Source organism: Numida meleagris, chromosome Z (genome assembly GCF_002078875.1).
Source record: "Numida meleagris isolate 19003 breed g44 Domestic line chromosome Z, NumMel1.0, whole genome shotgun sequence".
Lineage (NCBI taxonomy): Eukaryota > Metazoa > Chordata > Aves > Galliformes > Numididae > Numida > Numida meleagris.
Window position 1 is genome coordinate 70,694,875 of NC_034438.1, and position 26,504 is coordinate 70,721,378.

General features: G+C 38.1%; 1 protein-coding gene across 4 annotated transcripts in view; it reads right to left on the bottom strand.

The window, feature by feature from the left end:
* Window positions 1-26,504, bottom strand: part of DMXL1 (Dmx like 1) — a 79,851-nt gene that overhangs the window by 29,903 nt on the left and 23,444 nt on the right. For all 4 annotated transcript variants that reach the window (XR_002433622.1, XR_002433623.1, XM_021381409.1 and 1 more), the window contains exons 9-28: window positions 25,388-25,556; window positions 21,951-22,163; window positions 21,154-21,407; window positions 20,370-21,054; window positions 19,722-19,843; window positions 19,210-19,299; window positions 18,654-18,756; window positions 17,001-17,117; window positions 15,549-15,773; window positions 13,169-14,863; window positions 12,509-12,619; window positions 11,112-11,281; window positions 7,654-7,751; window positions 6,875-7,040; window positions 6,141-6,393; window positions 3,231-4,321; window positions 2,811-3,002; window positions 1,602-1,678; window positions 1,292-1,416; window positions 264-512 (exon numbers count right to left, since the gene is read on the bottom strand). Coding sequence is in view for 2 of the 4 variants with exons in the window: in XM_021381409.1 (XP_021237084.1) it covers window positions 264-512; window positions 1,292-1,416; window positions 1,602-1,678; window positions 2,811-3,002; window positions 3,231-4,321; window positions 6,141-6,393; window positions 6,875-7,040; window positions 7,654-7,751; window positions 11,112-11,281; window positions 12,509-12,619; window positions 13,169-14,863; window positions 15,549-15,773; window positions 17,001-17,117; window positions 18,654-18,756; window positions 19,210-19,299; window positions 19,722-19,843; window positions 20,370-21,054; window positions 21,154-21,407; window positions 21,951-22,163; window positions 25,388-25,556 (6,205 nt within the window). In the remaining 2 variants the exon portion in view is untranslated. The remainder of the gene's footprint in view (window positions 1-263; window positions 513-1,291; window positions 1,417-1,601; window positions 1,679-2,810; window positions 3,003-3,230; window positions 4,322-6,140; window positions 6,394-6,874; window positions 7,041-7,653; window positions 7,752-11,111; window positions 11,282-12,508; window positions 12,620-13,168; window positions 14,864-15,548; window positions 15,774-17,000; window positions 17,118-18,653; window positions 18,757-19,209; window positions 19,300-19,721; window positions 19,844-20,369; window positions 21,055-21,153; window positions 21,408-21,950; window positions 22,164-25,387; window positions 25,557-26,504) is intronic.

Consider the following 26,504-nt stretch of genomic DNA (forward strand, 5'->3'; position numbering starts at 1 on the left):
ATTTAAGATGAATTTAACTCTCTCATATTACAGCAGTTGTACCAACTAAAAACTAATACCATTAAATACCACGTCTGCTTTTCTGCCTCCTACTCTCTTTTACATAATATCTGTTAAGAATGTCAGAGTATTTTAATTCGCAGATTTAATTACAACTGAACAAAGACTGCTTCATGAAATTAGGCTTAAACTTTGAGCAGTGAAAACACTTTCCAAAAAAAAAAATAGCAGCCCCCCACGTACCCCTTTAAAAAAAGGCATACCAGTTTTTGTCTTTAATTGCTGCTGTTCTCTGATAGGCGTATGAGCTCCTCCTCCAAAGATTGCAGACCACATTCTGTTGTTAAGTGGATGAGCCATAAGTCTATACAACTCACTGCTAGAATGCGTTGCAAGGCCATGGATGAACAGACTCAGATAGACCGCAGTTAGAATTTCACAAAGTAAAACAGTGAGACCTGGCTGGGCTTCCTCACCAGCAGAATTCAAAAGACGTACTAGAGTTGTTATTCCTGTTGAAATACAAAAAAAAACCAACAAGTTGCATGTGTGCCTGTTGAAAATTCTGTTTAAGAGGAAACTGAAAAGTCCATTCCATTGCTGCATTCTATATCCTAATATCCAAACACAAACACCACTTGACGCTCTCACAAAGATTTCTTTAATGTTTCTTTCAAGTTTTCGTACAGAAAAACAAAACACATTATATGAAAACATATTTCTTGGTTACGCTCAAATTGAAGTTACTGTTGTAAACTGAAGCTCATGCAGATGAATTGTAAGTAGCTTACACTCTCTGCAATGAGATCAATGTAGCTTCATCCCAGCAAGGGCTAAATGGGTTAGAGAGCTGCAGCAGAATATAATTTCTTAAAAACTTCTCATTTTCAGCAGTTTTGAGTTAGATCAATAGCTGGACCTAAGCTACAATCATTCTGAAACGGAGAACAAACTATGATACACTTGAAAATAGCTGGAAAAGGTAGGAAAGCAGAAGAATAGTGAGACTGAAGTGTTGCCTGCAGTGAGAGAGAGTAGAGCCTGTGTTCTACAATGCTTCACTCTACTTTCAGTTTATTGGCTCTTTACTAAGAGACCCAGCTAGCAATTTTTAGTAAGAGAAAGCACTATTGGTCGAGTCAGGGAACTGAAGATAAATTTTAAATGCAATCACTCACTTTCACCAGCATTTTGTTAAAAATACTAGAAAGTGTAGAGCATATATACATGTTCTTACAGTACATCCACACAGTTTTCCTTAAGAGGAAAGATACGAAATGACTGTACATACCTGGCCACTGAGCTGGTGATGTATTGGGAGTCACTGTTTCTTCTAATGCTGATTTTAGAGAATGGCGCTGAGTTAACAGCACTGTCTGATAAACTGTGCCAGTAAACTGATTTGCTTGAAATGAGCTGTAAAGCAAAATGTCATATTAAAACAAACAAAAAAACCACACCTGTTTGGTTTGCAATTATTCAAGTCACAGCCCTTGGTGAACACAGATAGATGTCAGTACTGTCTCCTGGTGCTGTATGTACAATACAATCAGTACAGTGAAACAGTCTTTTCTCTAAAAAGTGTTTGTCGAAGACCTTACCTGTAGCTGTGGCCATCACAAAGACATTGGTAGATGCAAGCAGAAAGGGATGCTGCTAAGTTATGCATTACATATATCTGCAAGACAAAGTTTTACAGAACGTATCACACTCAGGATGAACTGTGGTTAGTATCATTGTATTCAACACATACAGGTTTGTAACAGGGACACTCACGTAGAAGATGCAAGCACTGACAGCAAAAATCACTAACAAAGGCCCCTTCTCTTCAAAATTCATTTCAACCAAGTCAGTTCACTTTGCAGTGAAAGGGATGGGAAGCACTCACACAATCGAAACTACCCACAATCACAGCTTGGTTCTAGCTGCTCTGCCTTCTGTTAAGAAATAGAACCATCTTAAACCACTAAATAATGAGTGATTACACCCTAAAAGAGCACGTTGGCTCAGAAGATGCCTTGCTTCATAATGAAGACTGTAATGCGACTTAGTTGTTGAATATTTTTTTGTACAGTCCTCAGACACACAGTATCATGCCAAACACCATTTTTCTTCCTCATAACTGATACATATTTCATGTATCACAAGACACACTTATGTATTTTAGTTTTTTTATAAATACTTATTTATCTGTATCCTCTGAAATCAGCCAGAGATTAGGAACTGAGCAATCAATCCCTTGAGCACTCTCTATAAATCTACAGTAAAATCAAGCACATACATTAACGGCAGGAAGAGTTTAACCTAAAGCTTTAAATCTTATTTCCAGTCCCAGCCTAAGTATACTAGAAATCTTAAAGAAAGTTAAAAATAAACAACGTTTTACTGTGAGAAATAAATATTGCTTGACTGAAACTTTTCTTCAGAATTTTCTACACTTTGCAGATCACCAATTTTTATACTTCTAAATTTAGTTTTACTTAGGTGTAGGATTGAAAATAGTTTACCATTAAAATAACAGAAGTTATGATTGTATTGTAGTAAAGCCAACAGTGACATCAGTGGTGTTTTCCAGAACAGATGTTATCTCAGACAAGTATCCTGTTGTGAAAGTGTAACTGAAGTAGACAGGCCTCAATCTTAGCCCAACATTAGTACTACAGGATAAAACTAATGTTTTCCATGGTTTTGTTACATATCAGGAAGATATATCAGGAAGTTTTCAGAAAAACATTCATGCATGGCTTAAGCGAACTGGTCAATGACAACAACAAATCCAAATTACTGCAAAAAAAAAAAAAGACCCACACCTTGTTATTTTGTGTGTCTGGATGAGGCGGTGAATCAAGGTTTATTATGGCATGTAATATATCATGAGTTAAGTTACCAAGATGCAACAGTGGATTGGCCACCACTGTTTTGGCACTAGCTGTGCAAGCAAATAGGAGAGGTACGGAGCTTTGCTCTAGAACAGGGCTGGATGGCATCTGTATTGACTGTTCCTAAAAACAAGCAAGAAACACACTTAAACAAAGTGATAGTACAACTTCCTAAAAAAAACTAAAACAGAAAATAAACCTATACCTTACAGAACGCAAGCGTCACATTTATAATAAAACAAGTATACACTATAATAGGAAAATTTGAACAATAACACGAAATGTTCAAAAACCCAAACTAACCCAATTTACCCAAAGCAGAGAACTCACAAATCAAACTCCCCCACCTACCTGCTGAGATTCCTGCAACAGCAGAATTAACTCCATTCTGACAGATGCCAAACCACCACCGTGAGAGCCATGGAGAACACAGTAACTAAGGAACATTCGTAGGAGAGACTGGTATTTCAGAAGCCACTGGCGTCTTTTCTGAAAGTTTCCTTTCTGTAGCATGTTTTTTTGCTGGTCAGTTAAGTCTATGGTATTTCCATGTAATGCACCTTCCTCTGGCATCATGCTAATTCCAGACTGTGTTTCATCTACTTCAACGCTATAATCACAGGTTTTTTGAAGAGCTACCACTTCTCTTTCAAGCCACTGATAAAGCTGATACCTCAATTTCCCACCATCTACCTCACAACCAGTGGACAAGGTACGAAGCTCTACTGTAAGAATTTTCAGGCATGCTCTAAACTTCAGCTGTGCTGAAATTATATCTTCTGATGGGCTTAGAATATCCTTTTCGTCAACTACACTAAAAGATTCTGTGTAGCTAGAACTTGTTTCATAAGATTTTTCAGTTTTCTTCAGAGGTTTTAGCTCCTTCATTACCAGGGAAGAATCCTCATCCTCATCACCTTCATCACTGTCCAACTGTAGCTTCAAGCCTTCATCTTGGAATACTATATTTGGTTGGCTCCAGTCAAATGAAAGAGTTGAACTTGAATGTTTTCCTGATGAACAATCTGAAGATGACCCTATATCATTCAAAGTTGGCTGTAACCAATCGACACTGGAAGACTCGTCTTTTATTTCCAATTCTTTAATGGGAGAAGATGGTGAGAAATCCTTACTGGTATCCATTAAGCTGGAGGATCTACAGAATGGCTTTGACCTCTTGACAACTTTGGGCATCTTTGATAACACTTCTAAGGCCAACATAGGACAACCAGCTTTTAAATGAGCATATGCAGTGGTGAAGAAAAGCCGTCTCTCATCTAGGTTGATTTTGTCAGCTAATCCATTTTCCACTGTTAGGCACATGTGTGTGGAAGAGGCATCAGAAGAGCCAAAATGTCGTCTCAGCAGGAGAGGATGTGTTCTTAAGTAGTTGTAGAAGTTAAACACTGCAGGATTACAGCTTGCTGAGCCATCTCCTACATCTGAAAAGATATTGCATCGTGAGGAAAAATCTACAGTTCAGTGTGAACTAACGCATCTGAAAAGTTCCTAGTTCAACGGAAGACTATTAGGTCTTAATATTCATTCTGTTGTTGACTTCACTAAGCTCATTTTTCACCATCACCATTTGAATACTTGAAGAGGTAGGGAGGAAATCTAATCAACACTAAAGCGAGAAGACTGAGTGACAGCATATAAGAAGTATAATTTTAAAAAACAACCATTTATTTTCCCTGGAATTAGGCTTGTTCTCCTGCAGTCAAAGAAGACCACATTCTTGTTGATAGTTTAAATTTCTAAAAAGTTTCCATTACTAAATGATATTAAGATGTTCCAGCTTCCTAAGAATTTTTTTTTTTTTACGTGGGGGAAAAGCATCCTTTAATAAGTTTTGGATTCGTATTTTTAATTTTGTGTACTTCCCAACAAAACGCAACTTACAACAAAACCAAGGAATCCATAACACTTACACATATTGGTACTGCATACAATAAATTAATTATGCATGAGTGGAGCCTCTGCAGATTTAATTTTCATGTTCAAAATCATAAAGAGCTTATACAGTTCAGTTACCAACTTATGCCACGTTATGAAACGATTTTAGGAAAACACTGAAATATCAGGAGCAATCAGCACAGGACAATTCACAGCTTCTTTTGTCTGGGTTAGCTGAGATATACACTTGTTTCTGCTGCAAGGAATTATGACACTAAAAACTACAGATAACAGGATCAGGTGCAAAAAAGATCACCTATTAAGATGACAATGCAAAATACCACATGCAAGACTCTTATTAAAGAAGTATTTGTAGCATTTAAAAATGATTTAACGCAGAAGCATGTGGCCAAGATCTAAACAACTGAACAATGTATCACTCATCTTTCAAAATCACCTTGTAGTATTTTGCTCCTATTGAAATCAGTTTATAAATTAATTTCCATAGCTCTGGGGATCAAGTCTTCGTTTATCAAGTTTCTCTCAGTAACCCAAATATAAGCCAGCTATCGTTTTAACTGACTTGAAACATTTAACTTTGAGAATATTAACCTCAGGAAATAATGGGCCCAACCTCTTCTGGTTGATGTACTTATAGAAGCTTTTCCCATCCTTCTTTGTGCCTCTTGCCAAGTCCAGTTACAGCTGGGCCTTGGCCTTCCTGATTCCATCCCCACACAGCCTGGCTGCATCCCTCTATTCCTCCCAGGTTACCTGTCCCTGCTTCCACGGCTTGTGCATTTTCTTCTTGCTCTCCAGTTTGACCAGCAGGTCTCAGTTCAGCCACACTGGTCTGCCTTCCTTTCCTGAGCTCCAGCATCTGGTGATGGAAAGCTCTTGTGCCCTAAGGAAGTCTTCCTTAAACATCTGCCAGCCCTGATCTGCTCCCTTGTCCTTGAGGACAGATTCTCAGGTGGTTTCATTGACTAACTCCCTGCAGAACTGGAAGCTGGCTTTCCTATAATTAAGCTTCCTGATTTTATTCTTTACCTGTCCAATAACCCTTAAGAGTGTGAACTCCACCACTGCATGGTCACTAGAGCCCAGGCAGCCACCAACCCTGATGTTACCGATCAGTTATTTCAATTGGGGAGCAAAGCACTGCATCACCCCAGTGGGGCTGTCTATTACCTGGTTCAGGAAGTTATCCTGAGTTCCAAGAACCTTCTGGACTGCATATAGCTCATCATGCCAGGTGGTGAGCAACTGCATGCAGCACCCAGTCACATTCAGACCATTCCCTAAGAAAATACTCTTTAAATGAATGGTTAAAACCAACCTAACAGCCAAAATACTAATTCTTACCTGCTTCATCTTCAACAGAATGTTTAATCAAAGTGTCAAGAGCCTTGCTATAATCTTCCAAAATCCAGTAACTCATACTTCGCAGAAAAGGATCACTGTACATGTTTCCTGTGCTCTCCTTTCCAGAAAACACACTTCCCAAAATTCTCTTTTGTAGTACAGATTTATAAGTACTAGATACTTCAAATTCTGACTCATAAAGCCTTGAAATTACAAGAGCCAACTGAATGTCATTCAGTTTCTCAAGGCAGACCTAAAAGAAAATAAGTACAGTTATAAGACCAAACAACACTGTAATTTCTTCTCTGGTTAAAGTCACTGTAGACAGGAAGTGATATATGCCAGTTCAGACTGACATAAATGTGTTTATCAATTCCAAAAATTAAGCAGGAACTAGGAATTAATTTGGAACTTTACGACGGAAATCTACATTGTACTCATATGTGGCAGAACAGAGAATCTGAAAGCAAGTTAATGGTAGATAGCCCTCTTAGTATTATTACAGAGGCATCAACCATGGGACCTCTTTATTCATCACAGCAACTAAGACGTAAAGATCAAAGATTTGTAAGTCATTAATGTATTGGTGGGGGGGGTGAGAGAGTAAAAGAGCAAACAAACCGGAATCTCCAGTGGTCATACTAATTTAAATTGCAATGTTTCTTACGTATTTTCACACTCAATTCATTGGTAAGTTTAGAACAAAATAACAAAGAAGTGCATTATTTCATTACCTCCACTGCATCTTTTAAGTGTCCTGCCAGCAAGAAAAATGCTGCAGAATGTTCAAAACGCTGTTTGCCAAGCAAAGAGAAAGCATTTTTTAATGCTGCTTTACGCCATCTGTCCTCAGTGAAGTTGTTTCCAAAAAACTGTGTCATTTTGGCATCTTTTTGGGATCTGCATATTGAATATAATTGATAAAAATATTATATGTTTATTACATTAATTTCTGCTCTTGATTTTGTTAGATGTCAATACGCAGATGCGTTCATAACACCAAGCATACAGGAGGCTTTGCTACTGTAAATTAACAAAACCATTGGCAAACATAAAAATTTAGGTGAGATCTTCAATAGCAAGCGATATCACAAGCTAATTTTTTAGGAAGTTCACAAAGCTGAACATTATTATGAAATGTCAGTTTGAAAGACACACTTAATTCGGTTCTTTGAACTTCCAGCAAAACTATCATTGAAACCACTTTTTCTAAAGATACTACCACCATTCCAAACACAACCCAGGCAGACCTCTATAAGCCAATGTGAATTAAGCAATGAATGTAATTAGAGTACATCTGAGACTAAGGCTTGAATCAACCACCTTTAGGAATGACTAAATTACCACAGTAAATACAAGAATCTCAATAATTACTCATCCAATTCAGTAATTTATTTGGAAACTGATTCTCAGCTTTCAGTGGTAACATTTGGGCTTCCTTTGAATCAGCACTGCATTTGACATTTCTTTCCCAAGTTATATCAGACATTATGAAGACCCTGGTATCACCTACCTATACAATCCCCAGATCACAGCCTTCTTTTTCATTGCAAGGTAAAAAATGGCTGCATCAAGTGGATCATTGTTTCGTTGAAAGGCTGCTTTGGCTACCTGTGAAGACAATTCAACAGGGGGAAAAAAAAAGCACACCAGAATTTAAGAGAAACTTAGACTAGATTCCCGTTGCTTCCCATACCCTGTGCTTCACTGAGCACAGGGGTAGATTTTCTCTACCAAAATTAGATTGTACTCTAACAAAATCCCTCTTCTCACTCTGGGTCTAAAGAATGTGTGCAGCTACCACAGCTTCAACCCCTTGTTATTGTTTCATTATAGAATCTTCTAGATTGGAAAAGCCCTTCATGATCATCAAGTCCAACCACAAACCTGACCTACCCAGTCCCATAACTTATCCATGTCCTTCACTGACATGTCCACACATTACTTCAAAACCACCAGGGACGCGGACTCCACAACGTCCCTGGGCAGCCCATTCCAATGCTTGACCATACACAGTGAAGAAATTCTTCAAGATAAACTATCTAAGCCTCCTCTTCCACAACTTGAGGCTGTTTCCATGCATTCTATCACTTGTCACCTGAGAAAAGATACTGACCCGCTCCTCACTGCAATCTCCTTTCATGTAGTTGTAGAGTGATGAAGTCTCCCCTGAGCCTCCCTTTCTTCACACTGAAATATCATCCAGATCATTGATAAAAACATTATGCAAAACTGACCCTAAAACTGAGCCCTAGGGAATGTCACAGGTAACAAGCCACCAACTGGACTGAACTGCACTCACGGTTCTTTGAGCCCAGTCAGCCAGCTAGATCTTCACCCAGTGAACTGTACACCAAGCCACAAGCAGTTTCTCTGGAAGAATACTTTCAGAGACTGGGTCAAACATTTTACTGAAATCCAAGTAGACAGCATCCACAGCTTTTCCCTCATCTAGTAAGGGAGTCCTCTTGTCATAGGAGATCAGGTTAATCAGGCAGGATCAGCCCTTCATAAACCCAGGAAGGCCACGGATAATCTTTTGATTCTTCTTTATAATGCCCTGCACAACAATCTTCACCACAACCTTCCCTGGCGCTAAGCTCTGACTGACAAACTTGTAGATCCCCGGATCTTCTTTCCAACCCTTCCTAGAGACTGGAGTCACGGTTACTAACCTCCAATCAACTCAAAAGCCAAACGAGTAGGAAAACTGGTGAACACCTTCCCCAGCTCCTTCAGTACCCTTGGATGAATGCCAATCTGGCCTCACTGTAGTGAATATTCAATTGATGCAACAGGTCACTTGGAGTTCCATCTGGATTATAGTAGCTTCATCTCACTCCCCATCACCATCTTCCAACTCAAGAGGATGGGTACCCTGAGAGCAAATGGCCTTACTAATAAAGGCTGAGGCAAAAGAAGCAATAAGTACCTCAGCCTTATCTTTCATCACATTTCCCATCATATCCCACAAAGAATGGAGATTCTCCTTAATGCTCCTTTTACTGATGAGGTATCTATAAAAAGATTTTTTTTTTAGTCTTTAACTGCACTCACTGCACAACTTCATGACAGCTCTGTAGTCCTTATGAGTTGTCTGCCCCTTCCTCCAGAACTCAAACTCTTTTTCTTCCTGACTTCCTGAAGAAGCTCTCTGTTCTGCCAGACTGCCAGCTTGACTTTATCCCCAGTGAGTTTTACTTCTGGTGCACTGGGACAGCCTGCTTCTTTGCCTTAGATATTTCATTTCTGAGGAAGGTCCAAGCTTTCCAGACCAGTATCCCACGGGACTCTGTCAACCAGGTCTCCAAACAGGAGATCTACTACAGATCTACAGATCTTCTAACCATCTTCCACACTTCACCTAAGACTGAAAACTATAATTTCATGAACATTATGCTCAAGTCAGACTCAAACCACCACACTGCCCCCACGTCACTGAATCACAGAATGATCTGGAGTGGAAGGAACCTTAATGATTATCTGAGTGCAACTCCCTTGCCCTAGGCAGGGACACTTTTCACTAGATCAGGTTGCCCAAATCCCTGCCCAAGCTGGTCTTGAGTATGTCCAGAGATGGGGTATCCACAACTTCCCCAGACAGTCTGTTCCAGTGCCTTATCACCCCAGGAGTAAAGAATTTCTTCCTAATATCTAATCTAAATGTACTCTCTTCAGTTTAAAAGCCATTACCTGTTGTCCTATCACTACACTGCAGATAAAAAAAATCTCTCCCCACCTTTTCTGTAGGCCCTATTTAAATACTAGATGGCCATTACCAAGTCTCCCTGCAGCCTCCTCTTCACTAAGGCTTACGGTCTCAATTTTCTCAGCCTGTCTTCATATGAGAGGTGCTCCAACCTTCTAAGCACCTTTATGGCCCTCCTTTGGACCTACTTTAACAGGTCCTATCTCTCTTGAAGAGCCTATAACCATCTGTGACAGCTCTCTAGGTATGTGAACTAGATCCACCACGTCTCAACATCTCTTGTTCCACCATCTAGAACAGGAAAACCATTGGCTACAAGTATTTTTATCAGATCAACTGGGAAGGCTTACACTTGAAATCAGTTCCTGAAATTATAGCAAAATTAACATATTAGTTACTCTGGTAATCAAAAGATAGATGGAGACTAGAAGAAGAGGCCGGAACCCGTCACAATAGGAGAAGATTGCTTTTGAAAGCTGAAAAGGAAAACGGGCAAGTGTCAGTAAGAGCAATCCAAGACCCAGGTAAAGTGACCTTAAATACAGGCCCAGGAAACTTCAATTTTTTTTAATTATTCTTTTTTTAAACACAAGGCAAGTGATTTTCATAAAATGATGTTTAATTGCTGAAAACCAAACAGTAGAAGTAGAGACATGCATTTTACCACTATGTGCCTTGTAGTCAAATTATCTTGAGCATGTCATTTTCTAGCTCAACACTTTTGGCTCTTCCAAGAGCTTAAAACAAGTGACAGTGAGGTTAGGAATTGCCACATCTGTGACAATTCAAACACATAGTTATTACAGAACAGAACATCAGAAGGCTTTGTTAACATGGAAATATATCAGTTTCAAAGACATATGTATAGTAGCTCAGCTGGCCTGATGTCTGACAGGTTTCTAATGAGAACGTTCTACTATAACTTGTTTCTTAACATAGAAGAGGCCTATGCTATAGAAAAACAACTACTAGCTCAACTTGTATACTGAGCATCTACTATTGCACTGCAACAACCAAAATCTGGTTTCCAAAATCCCCAAATGTATTTCAGACTGGAATTTGAAACTTAAAGACTACTAAAAAAAAAAGAAGTTAAATATAAAATTGCATATTCATACAATAAACCATTATAAATACATCATGTAACATTCAGAAAGCCTAGACATATTTAAAATTTCAAACTATGTAAATAGAAGGTAAATGCCAGAGGACAGTTATTTGAAAAGAAGCTTTCCAATTTTGTTTGAGAGCACTATCTTTACCTTTTCTATGCACTTCCGCAGGCTATGGATACTTCGAACCCACCATCCTATACCCATAGCTCTGAGTTCTGACCATGTTGGATCCCCTTTCTGCATTGCAGGGAGCATGCTCAGTAGTTCTTCTTCCGCTACTGAATGAAATGCCCAGGCAAAATGACTAGTAGATAAGCCTAGATAATCACAATTAAAAAAAAAAAAGTAATACAACAATTGCAAGGAGGTAAATGGGTTAAGAGAAGGAAAGAAGGCCAGATTGTCTATTTTGAACTTTTGAGCACATTACTGATGAGACAGTAGAAATTTAAGAACATTTTAAGCACTGCATAGTAAACATTTTAAAAAGATCACATAGATAAAAACATTTTTTTTCCACTTAATTTCCATAGTTTTACCACTAAACACTTAGATAGTTTGCAAAGAACAGTTACTGACTGAAGTGCAAAATATAAAATGTGGCACGAAGATTAGCTATAAAATGAAGTGCAACACGTTGATCAACTTTTCAATGTTTTCATTACTTTTACTTAGATTGGAAAATGAGAAGTTAAAGATTACCACAGTAGAAAACAGGTTTGACAACAGAGAAGAACACTAGAAGAAGAAGGCCATGACATGAGGTAGACAGCAATTACTACTCAGCACAAAAGCTAGCTATGGATAACTGCAACTCTAAGGATGACCATGGGATGCTGATCTGCGCTGAGGCATGCTCAACTGCACTTCTGCAAGCACACAGAGGCATTTCTAATTTCACAAATTTCTCAGATGAGGAGACACATAATTATTTCAATTTAAAGGATATCAGCAGAGACCTAAATCAATAATACTGTGTTGCAACAGTTCTGAAAAGTTCCAACCTCCTACGTATCTGAGTAAGTGATCAAATGATTGAAAATGTCATTATCTGTTATGACGACTAATAGAAGATGGGTGAAGAAATAATGACAGCCAGTCCTTTAAATTTGGTAAATCCTAAGCAAACATCCTATACTGTAATATCAGGTTAGAACTAGTTAAAACTGCACCAAGGAAAAATTTATTTGAAATAGTTATTGGATAATTACACTAGGTGCATGAAAATGTTCTTAGGGTCTAAGTAGAGAAGGATCTTTTTTTTTTTTTCCAAGTATTAAAAACTTAAGTAAATGTACTCTGTATTTTCTACTTTATTATTCCTGAACAATGTTACTGGAACAATATGGTGCTACAGCCTGTTCTTCTGGGGAAATAAAATTGAAAAAAAAAAACAAAAGTGAAACCACAACATTGTTATAGTTGTTTGTTTTTTCCTTTTTTTTTTTAAACAAAATTACCTCATTAATTCTGCACAGACATAATACAAAATCACATGTACTACACTAAGTAATATTCACCTCATTTAAGAACACATCAGTTACCTTGGTGAAGCAGCTGAGCTCGATGCACAGGAGGAAGCGAAGTCGTTAGAAATGTGTGAAGTCGAACAGCTAACAAAAATTTTAAACCACACTCATCAAGAGTTTCTCCACCTGCAATTAAACACATTGGTATGCACTTCAGTGAAACCAATAAAAATAGCTACTGGGCATTTTAAGAGATTAAATAACCTTATAATTTTACACATACTGTTTTAAATTCAAAAATAGAATAGCTTAAGTCTTCCCTGCAATACAAGAGGAAAATCTCAAATCTACAAAGCTGTTAAGTTACTTGTTGAACTTAAAGCAAGAAATAAGAGTTTTTAGCAAATAAAACAAAATTATTTATCAATTCCTCTATGTAGCAGAGCAAATACAGGCTGCTAACAAAGCTGTCTCTTCAAAAGTGAGGAAGAAACAATTGTAGTACTTGGAGTGATGAAAAAATAGTGACATTAACAGTCAGCAATGCAGAATTTGATTTTATGAAACTTAAGTTAAACCATAAACACTGTGATGACACAGCAAATCACAGAGACTGTACTGTAACACAGAACTATGAAATGCTTTGACGAGTCACAAAAATATTCTAAAAGAACAGGAAAGTTCCAGAAAGGGTTGTGAAACAGTAAGACATAAAATTTAGAAGAAACAGCTTACCCTGACTCCTGTCTCTGCTTTCTCCAATGTCAGTACTGGTAGTAGCAATAGTATCTGCCAAGGCCATCAATGACATCTGCTCCATTCTAGTCAGACCTGGCAAGCTTGAATGAAGCAAGTGACGAGAAAGAACTTGGGCATGCTCTGGTCCAAAGTAAGTTGGGCTAAATTGTGAAAGATCAATTACTTTTGGTTTCGCACTGTCTTCATCTGCATCAAATGTTACAAGTTCATCTGTACTTATAACAGAATTTTGAAACAGATCTTCATAATTGTCCTTGGGCATATCTTTTTTACTTTGACTAGTTTGACTATGAGACTTTTCTGAACAGGAATGAGAGGAATCATCGTCTGCAGCAAGCAGAGCATACAAGGGTAACGGTGGAACAGAGTCTATTTCAATATAGTCTGTAGTCTCCATTTTGCTGAATGTTTTGGGATCTCGTGAAGTACTTCCACTAGCACTGATGGTCAGAGATCTAAGTCTCCTATCATGATTAGGTTCAGATTCATTTATAGCAACAACTTCTCCAGCAATGCACTTCACTAGATGGGACAGAATGGCTTTTGTTCTACGTACTTTACCAAGATCCATGAGTTCTAACAGTTGGTGTGGATGGTACTGAGGTAAAGTGGGAGATAACATATGAGCTGCTTCAAAAAGACCAGAGTCTTCCATTTCTGCAGACAGATCAAAGGCAGATCTTTTCCCACTAAGTTTCTGTGCAAGGCTGGTCATAGATCTGGTCAAGGTTCGCTTTGGTGGAGGCAGACCTGAGGCAGCTGACTGGCTTTCTTTCATTAAGCTAGTTATACTCGGCATACTGCAAGAATCTGTACTAACTAGACCCTGCTTGGCAGGAGGTTGCCACTGAGAATAAACATGCATTTCACAGTCCATTCCAACTACAAGAATGCCATCACGCACCCAAGACAGGGAGACTGGAAAAGGAGGTGATCCCTCCACAGAAGAAACCAAGTCAACAGAACGCAGTAGAACAAACCTAGAAAAGTTTGTAGCCTTTGTAGTAGTACTGCCAACATGGGAGATTGCTACAGTCTCCTTACCATTTTGTTCTTGCATCTTCCCAGATAGCTGGCCAAACATATACAGTTTTGATCCAATTCCCACTGTTAGAATATGTGAACCATCCTCCCTAGACATCCAGTCTAAGTGTACCAGGTGCTTAGCACGGGGAATAACATTACCACACGAGAGAGAAACTTCTTGTCTGTTATACGCCATTAAATTACTATCAATACTAATAGCAGAGTCTAACATTGTGCCTATCTCATCTAAATGAAGAGTCTGTTCGAGAATCCAAGAAGAACCCCCTGTAGATTCACATTCAAAAATACTAACATGCATAACAAAGTCTTGAGAAAGGTGGCTATTTTTAGATGTTACCTGCTTGTATGCTACAGCTAATCGGTTTGTGTGTGCGCAACTAACTTCAGTTGGCCTTCCTGGGACAGTAATAGCACTACTACTAAGAAGTCCATCCTCAATCAATAATGGCCATTCTTCCCATATGTATGTTGCATCACTGTGTACATTATTTTCTGGCATAGAAGAAACTGATGATTCAGTGGTCACTCTGCACCTCCAGAATCGAACTTTTCCATCCGTGCATGAAGTAGCCAGCAGATAAGGCGCACGACAAACGGGGTATATGGAAGAACTACTCAGATGTCCTAAAAATAAAATGATTTTTAATGGGGCAATTAAAAAAGCACGCAAAAAGTAAAAACCTTTTTGTTCAGTTATCATTTTACTATTTTAAAACAAAGTATTAGTACTTCCTCATAAAAACGCTTGTTCCCAGAGCTTCACAAAGGAGATGATATTAAAAAAAATCCTGTGGAACCATTTTACCATTAGTCTCTACATCATACTCTAGATAGGAGTTAAATCACACAATTTAAACCTGAATATTGCTACCACTAGGTGCCAGTTTTTGTGTCATATGGGAAAGAGACACTGTCGTCTTCTCTCCCACTAGAAAGAAGACATACTTCTATGGTCTCTCCTATCAAACAAAAATTTCCCAGTCAGAAATCTAAAAATCTTTTCAGAATACTTCTTGAAAGACTTCTGGTTGCAACCTTAAGTTCAGACACCACCAGAAAGTAATTAACGACTGCAAATCAAAGTTGTGTTTCTAAAATTTCTTTTATCATCAGAATCCGGACTTAAAAAAATACTACGCTTTACAATATAGTAATCTTTTTTTAATATTACTTCCAGGATCCAGATAAAAAATAATAAATCAGGGGGCTGAGTATTAGCAAGTCCTTCCAAATTATAATACCTGTAGGTAGATCTAACAATACTAGACTATTCATTTTGTTCTTAAGAAAAAAAAGAAAGACTACAAACCTGCTGAAGGCTTAACACTTATTATCTCCACTCCTTCTGGTAAACTCAGCTCTTGACTATATACCATTTTGGAAGACAGAGTAAGCCAGCTGGTGCTCTGAAGGTTTGCTCTACAGGCCTGATACTTCTGTGTGAAAGGTGACTGGATCTTCTCTGGATCTGGTGAAGAATACAATTCTTCTGTTTGTGTTGCTGCTTCAGGAGTATTTGAATCTATCTTTTCATCTACAAAAAAAAGTTTGCATTATTAAAAAAGAGTCAATGATCTCTTTTAACCTAAGAGATAGTGTCACTGATGTTAAAACTTCCAAAAGGATAGATAAAAACTTAGGATTTCACTTTCTTTTAAATGAAATGTCTTCTTAAATTCAGATTAAGAAAAACTGTAACACACCTGAAATTAAATACTGGAACTGCAGAACTGTTTAGAAGTTCTAAACTCTTCAAACAATTAAACTGTTAGAGACAGCAAAATTGCAGAAGAGACAAGTATGTGGGCTTCCACGGAAATTAATGCTTCACAAGGCATGAAATATCTGCAGCTAGGGAAAATTAAATCAAGACCACTCTCCATGTCTTACCTCAAAAACCAGGAAAAAGTAGTTTGTCCTGAAATTTTGCTGACAGTCATTTAAACTGTAAGATCTAAGAGATCATGTGGTATGCATGCTTCATTACCTTTTTATTTTTATTTTTTTTAAAGAAGTTAAAGTATGATTTGAAACCTGTGTTCTTTGAAAAAAAGAAAAAACAACAACAAAACCCTTACCAGTAATGCCTTCACCACGTAAGAAGACTAGGAAATGTTGCTTTTTGTTTTCTCATGAATTTATTACCTGCTATAATACTTAAAATAACTTTTTAGATTCTGCCTTTGAAGGCAAGAGTGTGATAAGTAACATTTTGGCCTAAAATACAGGAGCATGGATTTTAGGATTCCTCCAGCGTGTGGCCAATGTCCAATCTCAGCTGCCTTAAAATCCTAGAGTAGCTAAACTTTATAGTTCTGGCGGTACTTTGATGGTCTGAAAGAGAATTGGCAGACTTCTGTACTTTAGATTTGCACTTAACTGTAATTGTCATCTTTGATGTTCAGGTATTTCAGACTATAGTCCAACTTATCTTAAATTCAAAAACTGCAGAACAAAAACTTCTGAGAAGCAAAACATCTGAACTGTTAGGTTTCATTTAAACCATATGAATATGTGTGACTGTAAGATAAATAAAAAATAGCAACCTTTGGGCTCAGGATGAATTCAAATGCTTCACCATTCTGAAAATTAAGAACTGGTAAAGAAACAGCGGGTTGTGATGAAAGCCTTTAACAGAAGAACTGAGATTCTTTTCAGAAGCTGAAATATTACTTAGGAAACCACTTAACAGCAGATACGTTCACAAGAGAGTGGCTTTTTTTTTTTAATAAACATCTAATCTATAAGGAAAAGGGCTTACCTACTGAGACTGGAATTGACTTCAAATGTAAATGCCACATATGTAGTAACGAACGGTTTTGAGTATACTCTATTACTATTAAGTAGAATTTCTCAGAGAATCCATTCTGCTGTTTTCCTGATAAAAATCAGAACAAGAACATTTTACTTCAACTATATGTGCCAGCTAGCAAGTAAGCTACTGAGAACTGATGCTCAAATGCAACGACTGCATCTAACTCCTCTATGCTACTTTTATGAATATTTTATCACAAGCAATAACCCCTTCCACTTGTATAGGTACATACATCAAAAACTCTTGTTTCAGAGAGGATAAAACATTTCCCATGTGTTTAAAGCTAAGTCCCAGAATGTACTCTCAGTTCTACCTGCTTGTCCTTAATGTGTTCGTCTCTTACACTTAAGCATCTACTATTGTTCTTTTCAAAAATAACATGAGCCAAGTACCTGAAATGTTTTATTAAAGAGTAGAGGCTTAAAACTGAAGTGATTTAAAGCAGTAGGTACTTTCAAGTGAGAATGTATGCCAATGGCATGCTCTAGGTCATACTTATAACAGGTCCATTTAGCCCAATGTCTTACATGGCAGCAACCCACACAGTCTTCCAGAACACATACATAAATGCAGTCACCCAAGATTGAAGACCTTCCATGCAAACACGTGACAAATTTACTGTTGCATAACACTTATTTTTTTTTCCTTCATTTCTTTTGTTTCCAACATCTCATTTGTGTTTTTTGTAAATCCAGCTCTCAGTAGTGGTCAATTTCATAGATTGTATCTATAACTCCATATCTTTCTTGAGCAGAAGCAGCTAATTCAGAATCAATCACTACATACATCCAGCTCATGTCATTTTTTCTTAGTACATCTCTTTTCTAGTACCAAAAAATACGTTTCACAGATCAAGTTTTGAGCTGCATTTTGATACTTCGCACAGTTTTGCTTCCTCATATTTAGCAGTCTCACTACTACTGCAGATAACTTGGAATCACAGACCACAACTTTATTTTGACCTTTGTTTTCCAAACCATTAAACTGGAACAGAACAAAACAAAATTGAGTTGCCTAAATAACAAAAACACTGATCAACTCCACCGATGAAACGATTTATTCCACAGAATTTGAGAACAATCTTAAGATCCAGAGAATCATAAACTCTAAAATTATAGCTACGCAATATCCACACACTGCTCACAGTGTTGTATTTTTAAGTTGTGGGTACTTGGGGGATAGTTTGCTTATTTGGAGTCATTTTTATTATATTACAAGGCCTTAGGAGAGCATTTAGCTGATGTGAAGGATGAACATCCTTCATGAAAGGATGCAGACAAGTTTGCTACTACATCGTATCTTTCAGCGACAGGCTTAAAGTTTAAAACACTTTCCCTTTATGTAAGAAGAGTATCAGCAACAAAATGCTTTATAAAGTAATGGATGGGTACCTCACGATGTAAGCTACTTTTTCTAAAATTTGGATGCATATTAGTCCCCCAGGAACTGAAGCACCTATCAGTTTCCTTACACTAGAATTTCTTCTTTAGAATACAAAGCTCTTAGTTAAAGAAAAATGCAAAAGCCTACACAGTCAGTTCTGCAGAAAGCAACATAAAATTATTTGTCTTCAGTATTTAATGAAAAATAGTTCTTTACCAGAATCCACTACATTATTCTTCTTATCGGGTGTTTCTTTCTCTTGGTTATTTAAAATGAAGTCTTCTTGAAAAACATGGAATAATTGTGTTTTCCTGCCATGCTAAGAAAGTAAAAGATACACACAAGAACTGAACATCATAGAGTGCATTGCATAAGCTTTCTCTCTAACATGGGCACTTTTAAGTTGATTGCTAAGTTGAATACAAGAAAGATTTCTCAAGAAGATGCACCTCATTATTAACATTCTCTCCATTTACAGGTTCTATGAAACTAAAAGCAAGTGTATTACAGAATCATAGAATATCCTGAGTTGGAAGGGACCCACACGGAACATCGAGTCCTGGCTCCACACAGGACTGCCCCAAATTCAAATTCTATGTCTAAGAGAATTGCCAAATGCTTCTTGAACTCCAGCAGGCTTGGTCAGTGCAGGTCACAATCAATCTTTGAATGTTTCATTTCACTTGACAGTAAGCTACAAGCGTAACCTCTATTGTTAACACTTCGTAACAAGGTGATAATAGCATAAAATAAGAACAGAAAAAGGTCTTACAAGCTCTGTGATAGCATCCAATTCAATGATACATCCTGGACGAGCGGTAGATTGCTGACTTATGATGTTAAAAACTTCACCAACGTATTTCTGTTTTAAAAAAAAGTCAGTGGGATGGTTCTGTTAACTCATTTGTCCATTTCTGTAACAGACTACTAGCTAGATGCAACATCTAAGCAAATGTTAGAGAAAGCATATATATACTGGATGCAAGTTACCAGGAACACTGATAACATTCGTAGTTTTATCAGGAGATATATTATTTTTGTTGACAGAATGTGGCAAGAACTTGATCTCACCTGAAAAGCCTCACACGCAGCAGTTTATTGCTCTTTCACTGTGCTCAAACATTTTTCCAAAAGCTTTATGGTATCTGTTTTTACAAGCAGAGCTGGACTACCATGATCTGCAAAATCCTCAGCAACCCAGCTTAGCCAGTTTCTAACAAGTCTATAATTATTGCTATTGAATGAGGTTCCAACCTCCAAAAACTTGACATAGCTTTCACTTACAGAAATCTCTGGATTGGATTGCTCACACAGAAGTTTTTTAGCATCTATTACAGCTTGATATAATCTCAAATGCTGTCCATCACTAGCCACAAAGCAGGCACTTGGAGAATTACAGTATGCACCTGAAAAATACGAATGCATAAACTGCTCAAAATATTCAGACACCATCTGGCTCCTTTTTCCATCGGGAGGAAATTTACAACATATGAAACACAGCGTGAGAAATATTCCCTCCTTCATTTCTGTTCACATCCAAGAACTACAAAGTGTAATGCTCAGCAAACAAACTGAAGCGCACAAAACAAAATCAGAATTTGGTTTACTTTGATTTGTACATTAGAGCAAAATCTACCTCTGCTTTTAGGTGTTCACCACAGCCTACAATCTAAAGTATACGCTAGCATCTGAGCACATCACTTCATTAGCTCCTAAAATAAGAAGTACATTTAAAAGGCAGAACTCCACAGCAATTCTTCAAAAATGAATATACAGTTTCAAAGCATTGGCAGCTTGGAAATTTGTAAAATAAAGGATTCATGCTTAATATATCTTCTTCAATTTATTCACATAGATCTACACTGCCTATTTAACAGTATTATTAGCTCAGATTACAGTTATTCTTAAAAAAAATCAGGAAAATGAACTCACCAAGGCAATAGCTGGGTATAAGAGTGGGCAGCCATGCAACATTAGAAAAAGCTGAAACGTGGAGAGAATTGATCCGAGCAAGTTCAGAAACTCCACCAGAAAAGGACAGTGGCCCAACAGGATCAACTCTCCAAAGAATAAGTTCACTGTAAACTGCATTGGGATCCTGGGATGTTACATTTGCATTGCCTCTACCCTGAAGTCTTACGGGTGACTCCTGAGACTTTAAAGAATCATTTGCCTGTTTTGCATTCTCAGCATCTGGTGAACTTAGAGCATTGTGATGCGAGGTTGTAAGCAGCAGTGGTAATACTGAATGGCAAGCCAAGTCATTAAGATGAAAACGGTGACCACAGTATCTCGATTTATGTGAAATACTCAGTACAGTCGAAAAAGCAGATTCTTCAGCAAAACTCACTAGCCATTGGTTCAAAGACCCATCTGCATGTTTGGAAATCATCATAACATTGGGCGTGAAAATACTTAGTTTTAAACTGTTGGTTGATTTACTGTGTCCAGAAGAGATAAGCATAGATGAAGATCGTGTAAGGCCAGGAGGCTTTTGTTTGCCTTGCTGAATAGCCAAGTCAACGTTTTTGGTACACGCATACATCACTATACTTCTGCAAAGAGAGTTTGCATCACCCGTTGGGAATGCAACAGGAATCCTTGAAACAAACGACACCTGGGATTTTAATAAAGAAAGAAACAGTAACTATCAAAATTTCCTCAGCAGACTTTCTACTCAGTAAAAATGTGTAATCCTGGAAAAAAAAAAAAGTACCTGCACCTGTCGAAACATGCCAGGTTGGTATTCATCCAACCAGTCTACATGCCATACCAGCAATGAACCATCCATAGGATGTATACTGAATAGCATATCAGCATTTTTACTCCATTCAGAAAGCAGTACTTCAACTTCATGATCTACAACAGCAGAAGATAAAGGAACAAGGCTTGAGGTTGGAGTAGTCTTTTCATCACCCAGTTCCTTCTTCTCTTCGTTTCCTTTTTGTTCGTCTCCATTTTCAGCAATTTCTAGAACACAAACATATTTTATTCAAAAGTTTAGCAAGCAGTGTCTTTCAAGCACTGGAGCACCTTTCAAGATTTTTTCTAAATCACTCATGCAAGCTTAAATTTTAAATAATGAAAGCTTTAATCAAAAGTCCTTCAGTGGATTGCAGTCAATGACTAACAGAAAGATATATTTGAGTTTGCATTTCAGTTTGAATTTTTTCCCTTCATAATGTTTTTGCATGCATAGGCTGAACAGCAATCATCTCCAAACTATGTATAACATTATGTATTCAGTTAAATACAAAGCTGTTTAAATGAGGTGCACATTAATACTGAATACAAGAAAGTTTAGTTTCAACATTAAATCAATTTCCTCACGCCTCTTTTTTTTTTTTTTTTTAAAAGAGCCACTTTAGTACTTAGAGTTGAAGGAAATTCACAGAAATGTTACTGCAATCTCTCTGCTTCAGTATGGATTAAGCTGCATGCCTGATAGTCCAGAGGAAAGAATATTACGTATGTTGTAAAACGAAAGCCATTTGTCTTTGATAAGACTTTTACCTTCTTCTGATCTGACATCCATCTGACTGGATTCCTCAGTATTTGCATCTGGAGAATGATGTTCAAAATTCTTTTTAAGTTGTTGCAAAAATACTTCCATGGATAAAGTAAAATGAAGTTCTTTATTATTCAGCCAGTGCACAACAAAAGGTCCACTTTTTTCTTCATTTTCACCAAGACTCAGAGATGTGATAGAAGGGAGGAGAGGAATATCTACCAGAAAAGATATTAAAAACTTTATTCAAAACAGAGTATTTTGGACAAAAAAACTATTTTTGAGAAACTGTTTTCAAGTAGAAAACCAATCATGAAAAAAACAACATAAAGGAATATGTGTACTGCCACTAGTCATACCTCTCAACCAACATCACCTTTCAGTATCACACTGTTTTGTTGCTATCCACTAGAGATTTTACATGGGGTGTTTCTTTGGTATGCCCCTGTAGGCATACAGTATGGCCCTGTGTATCAGGTTTATGTGGCAAGGTTCAAGTAGCAAGGGGCTGCTGAGATTGAAAGAAGAGTGATGAACCTGCCCCAGGTTAGTTAAGAGCCAGCTCCAGTTGCTTCAAAAGAGAAGCATCGCTGGGCAGAGCTTAGCCATGAGCATTGCTGGTTGTGTTTCTCCTAGAGCAGATTTAAGAAAGGGAAAAAACTGCTGCACAATAGCAGCTAGGAGAAAGGAGTGAGAAACGTGAAACAGCCCTGCAGTCACCAAGGTCACTGTTCCCCTGTACTGCTCAAGAGATGGATGTATATGAGGGTGGATCTCAGGGGAGGAGGGATGTGTTTTCAGTTTGCTTTTAGTTCTTACTGACCTAGTTTTATTAGTGGACAATAAATTACATTAGTATTACGTTAGTCTCCCTTATGCTGTGCCAGTTTTGTTTGTAATGGTAACTGGCAACTGATCTTCCTGTCCTTAACACATGAGCTTTTTGCTTTGTATCTTCTCCTCTTCTCCTTCTGATGTGGGGGGAGAGGGCTCATTTGAAAAAGCAGCTGGGCTAACTGCTCATTGGTGTTAAACTAGCACACCCTGCACTGCATCTTCATGATGTCACACTGTTCATACGGGTTAATTTGCCTTGCTTTTTGCTACTACAGCTTAGTACAAACCAAACAATTGGAGCATATCTTCCCAGTATTAATTCCAGAACTGAGGCTGCAATAGGTACACAGGTATCAAGGATCACGTGTAGCAGGGCTTACACTAGTGAGAATACAGTGACCAATATACTCAGTTATATTATCGTATCAAGCTAGGATTTCTGATTCCTACAGATTCCCTTATTACTTTACAATGCTATATGATGCCACTTGGTGAAAAACAAACCAGTAAGCACAAAGTAAGTGGGAGAAGCAAGTATAAGACTGCTGCAAATTACATCATCTAAGCTTGTCAAGAAAGCAGCTAGGTGAATTACTGTAATTTACTCAAATGAGCCATAAAGCTATATGGCTAGAAGCTAAGCTAAAAGCTACACCTGCATTAAATTCCCATCTGGAAGTCTTCAAAAATATTCTGTTTCTAGTCCTTATTTATGAACTAGTACTATTCCATACCCCAGGAGACAAAATACTTTTAATGACAACAATGTTTTTTCACAAGTTATGGTTCTGATTTATTTATGCTTTAATATAAGAAAATAGAGCACACAAATAGAAGAAAGGACCAACATGATTATCTACAGTTTTGTAGTTGGTAGAGGACAGGGAGAGGAAATAAAGAAAAACCATACTAAACAAATATGGTCTATGCACTTTAAAACAGGAAAAAAAGCAAGAAAAAGTACTTCCAGTCACAAAAACAGCATAATGCTTACACTAAAAGCTGAACTTAGAGGGAAGATATCCATTGATTTATTCCTGGAGGGCAAAACTACAGCCAACATAAACAGAAAGGTGGTCTAGAAAGATGACTTTTTACATTAGAAAACAAATCTACACACAGCACACATCAAGAGATGTCTAAAAGAAATTACTTCATGTCCACCTTTGTTCTCCTACCTGAAAACTTCAGTTATTCTATTCCTGAACTAACAACTTTTAGTGCATCTTCTTGAGGATTACCAACTTATCACTGGTTCTCAGTTCTGGGTAAAATCCTCAGTGAATTTCTACTTGTACTATAAATGACACTTTTTTTCTTCAAAAAAAGCTTATAAAGTCTTCGGATTCGGTAACTCTCTGATATGCCTAGAAATAACTTTTGTCAAAAACTAAAAAATCCTACTTACTCCTTTCATTGAACTCAATCCAGCCTGAATACCGTGGGGAGTGTCTGACTCACTAAAGGATTCTGAAGCCACTCAAAGGGACCTGGACAGACTTGAGAAATGGGCTGACAAGAATCTCATGAAGTTCAGCAAGGAGAAGTGCAGAGCTCTGGAAAGGAACCCCTGGCACCAGGACATGCTGGAGACCACACAGCCAGAAAGCACCTTGGTAGAAAAGGACCTGGGGATCCAGGTAAATACCAAGCTGAACATGAGAAAGCAACATGCACTTGTCACTAAGAAGACTAATTGCATACTGGGCTGCACTTGGCAAAGCACTGCCAGCAGGTCAAGAGAGGTGATTTCTCCCCTCTACTCAGCACTGGCTAGGCAGCACCCTGAGTATCACGTCCAGTTCTCAGCTCCTCAGCTCAAGAAAAACAGCAAACAGTCCAATGAAGGGCTGCTGAGATGATCGAGGGATTGAAGCACTCCTTGACTGTACAGCATGAGATTGCAAAATGTCTCTTTTTGGTAGGCTGTATGCCGTTCTAACCATATCTGTTAAAGTAGCATGAACTAATGCTATGCAATTTGAAGACTAATCTTCTTACAGCTTATTTAACCTAACACCACAAAGGAAACCCACTGTTCTTCACAAACATACCGAAGATTGTACAGCTACAAACACAAACTAGCACATAAATCCAGCAACAAACCTTTCAAACAACGATCAGTAGGGGCAAAAACAAGTAAGAAATACTAAGCTTAAGATGGACCTTAAACACTTTAAAGAAAGGATCAACACACGAAACCACATCACAGAAAGAAAGCCCTAATGAAAGGCTTTCTATTAGATAATCATTTTAAGAAGTCTAGAATTTTTTGTTTCATCAGTGTGCAGAGTGTACACTTCATACACTCACTGCAATTACCATTAAATCTGTAACTGCTGTCACAAATACTGTACCAGTACCAATACAGACCAGTTACAGCATGACAGAAAATGCAAGCCATGACTACTGAGAGGAAATTCGTTCAAAGTATTTCATTACTCTTGATGTAAGTTCTGCCACTTGTTCAGTGAAACCAATATGCTAGTCATTTTGCATCATTAGAGAAACACTGCACAAAGCAGAGCAAGTCATGCTTATGCTAACAAAACATGCCTAAGACACAACTGTAGTTACCCTGCAGCAAGCAGGGTACAATTCCTACCTGTTGCTGGATTGATGCTGGCAGCAATATGGAAGTGACAGAGTGCATTTGCATGAGGGGGAATGTTCCTGTGAACTTCATGAGGATCTTGTTGATGTGGAGAGTATCCAGTATGTGCAACAACAGCACCTGACCTCCTCCTTCCTCGCCGAAAGTGCCTCAGGTTTAACTGCATGAAGAATAAAGAGTCACCTTTAATTCCTTTCAAAAAGAAAAAGCAGATTTCATCTGTAAGTGATTTTCTAGACATTAGTGCATGAAATATATATTTTTTAAGTTCAAAAGCTACTTTCAAGCTTCAGCTGAGTTTCTCATAAAAATTACAATGTTCTGATTGTGTCTGCAGCAGCAGAATATCTTTGCCTTCAGATCCATTTATACAGGCCAACACAGATACTGTGACTTAGCTACCGTTTCAAATTTCACTGTGCAGACGATGCTTCCGCAGGTTTTATACTTAAGCAGAAAATATTTTTGTTTCATAAACACAGAATTTGCTTATTGAAGATTCTCAACAAAAAAAAAAGAAGGAATAGGAATCACCTCGTTTCAGAGGGGCTGAGAAAAATTACATTAGTGCTTTGCATCTGATTAGATATGTACTTCCACTCTCAAAAGAAGAACCCTATGAGTTCTAAGGTTCATCCCTATATTAGGTTATGTGGCAAGGTTATGGTAGGGAAGGGGCTGTAGACAGGGGTGCCCTCTGTGAACAGAGCCCAGTAGCTGCCCCATGTCATGTCACAGTCAGCTCCAGCTGCTTCAGAAGGGACCTGCTGCTGCTAGAGCTGAGCCATAAGCAACATTCGTTATGCTTCTGGGAGGGCAAATTTAAGGAAGGGAAAAACTGCTGTGCAACGGCAGGCAGGAGAGAGAAGTAACAACATGCACAGAAGCAGCCCTGCAGGCACCAAGCTCAGTGCAGGAGGAGGGCAGGAGATGCTGCAGGCAGAGAGCAAAACTCTAGAGCCCAGGAGAGGCCCATGCTGGGGCAGGCTGTCCCCCTGCAGCCTGTGGGCACTACACAGAGCAGGTCTCCCTGTGCAGCCATGGAGGAGCCCACAGCACAGCAGTGGATGTGGGCTGGAGGAGGCCACAGTCCACAGAGAGCCCCCTG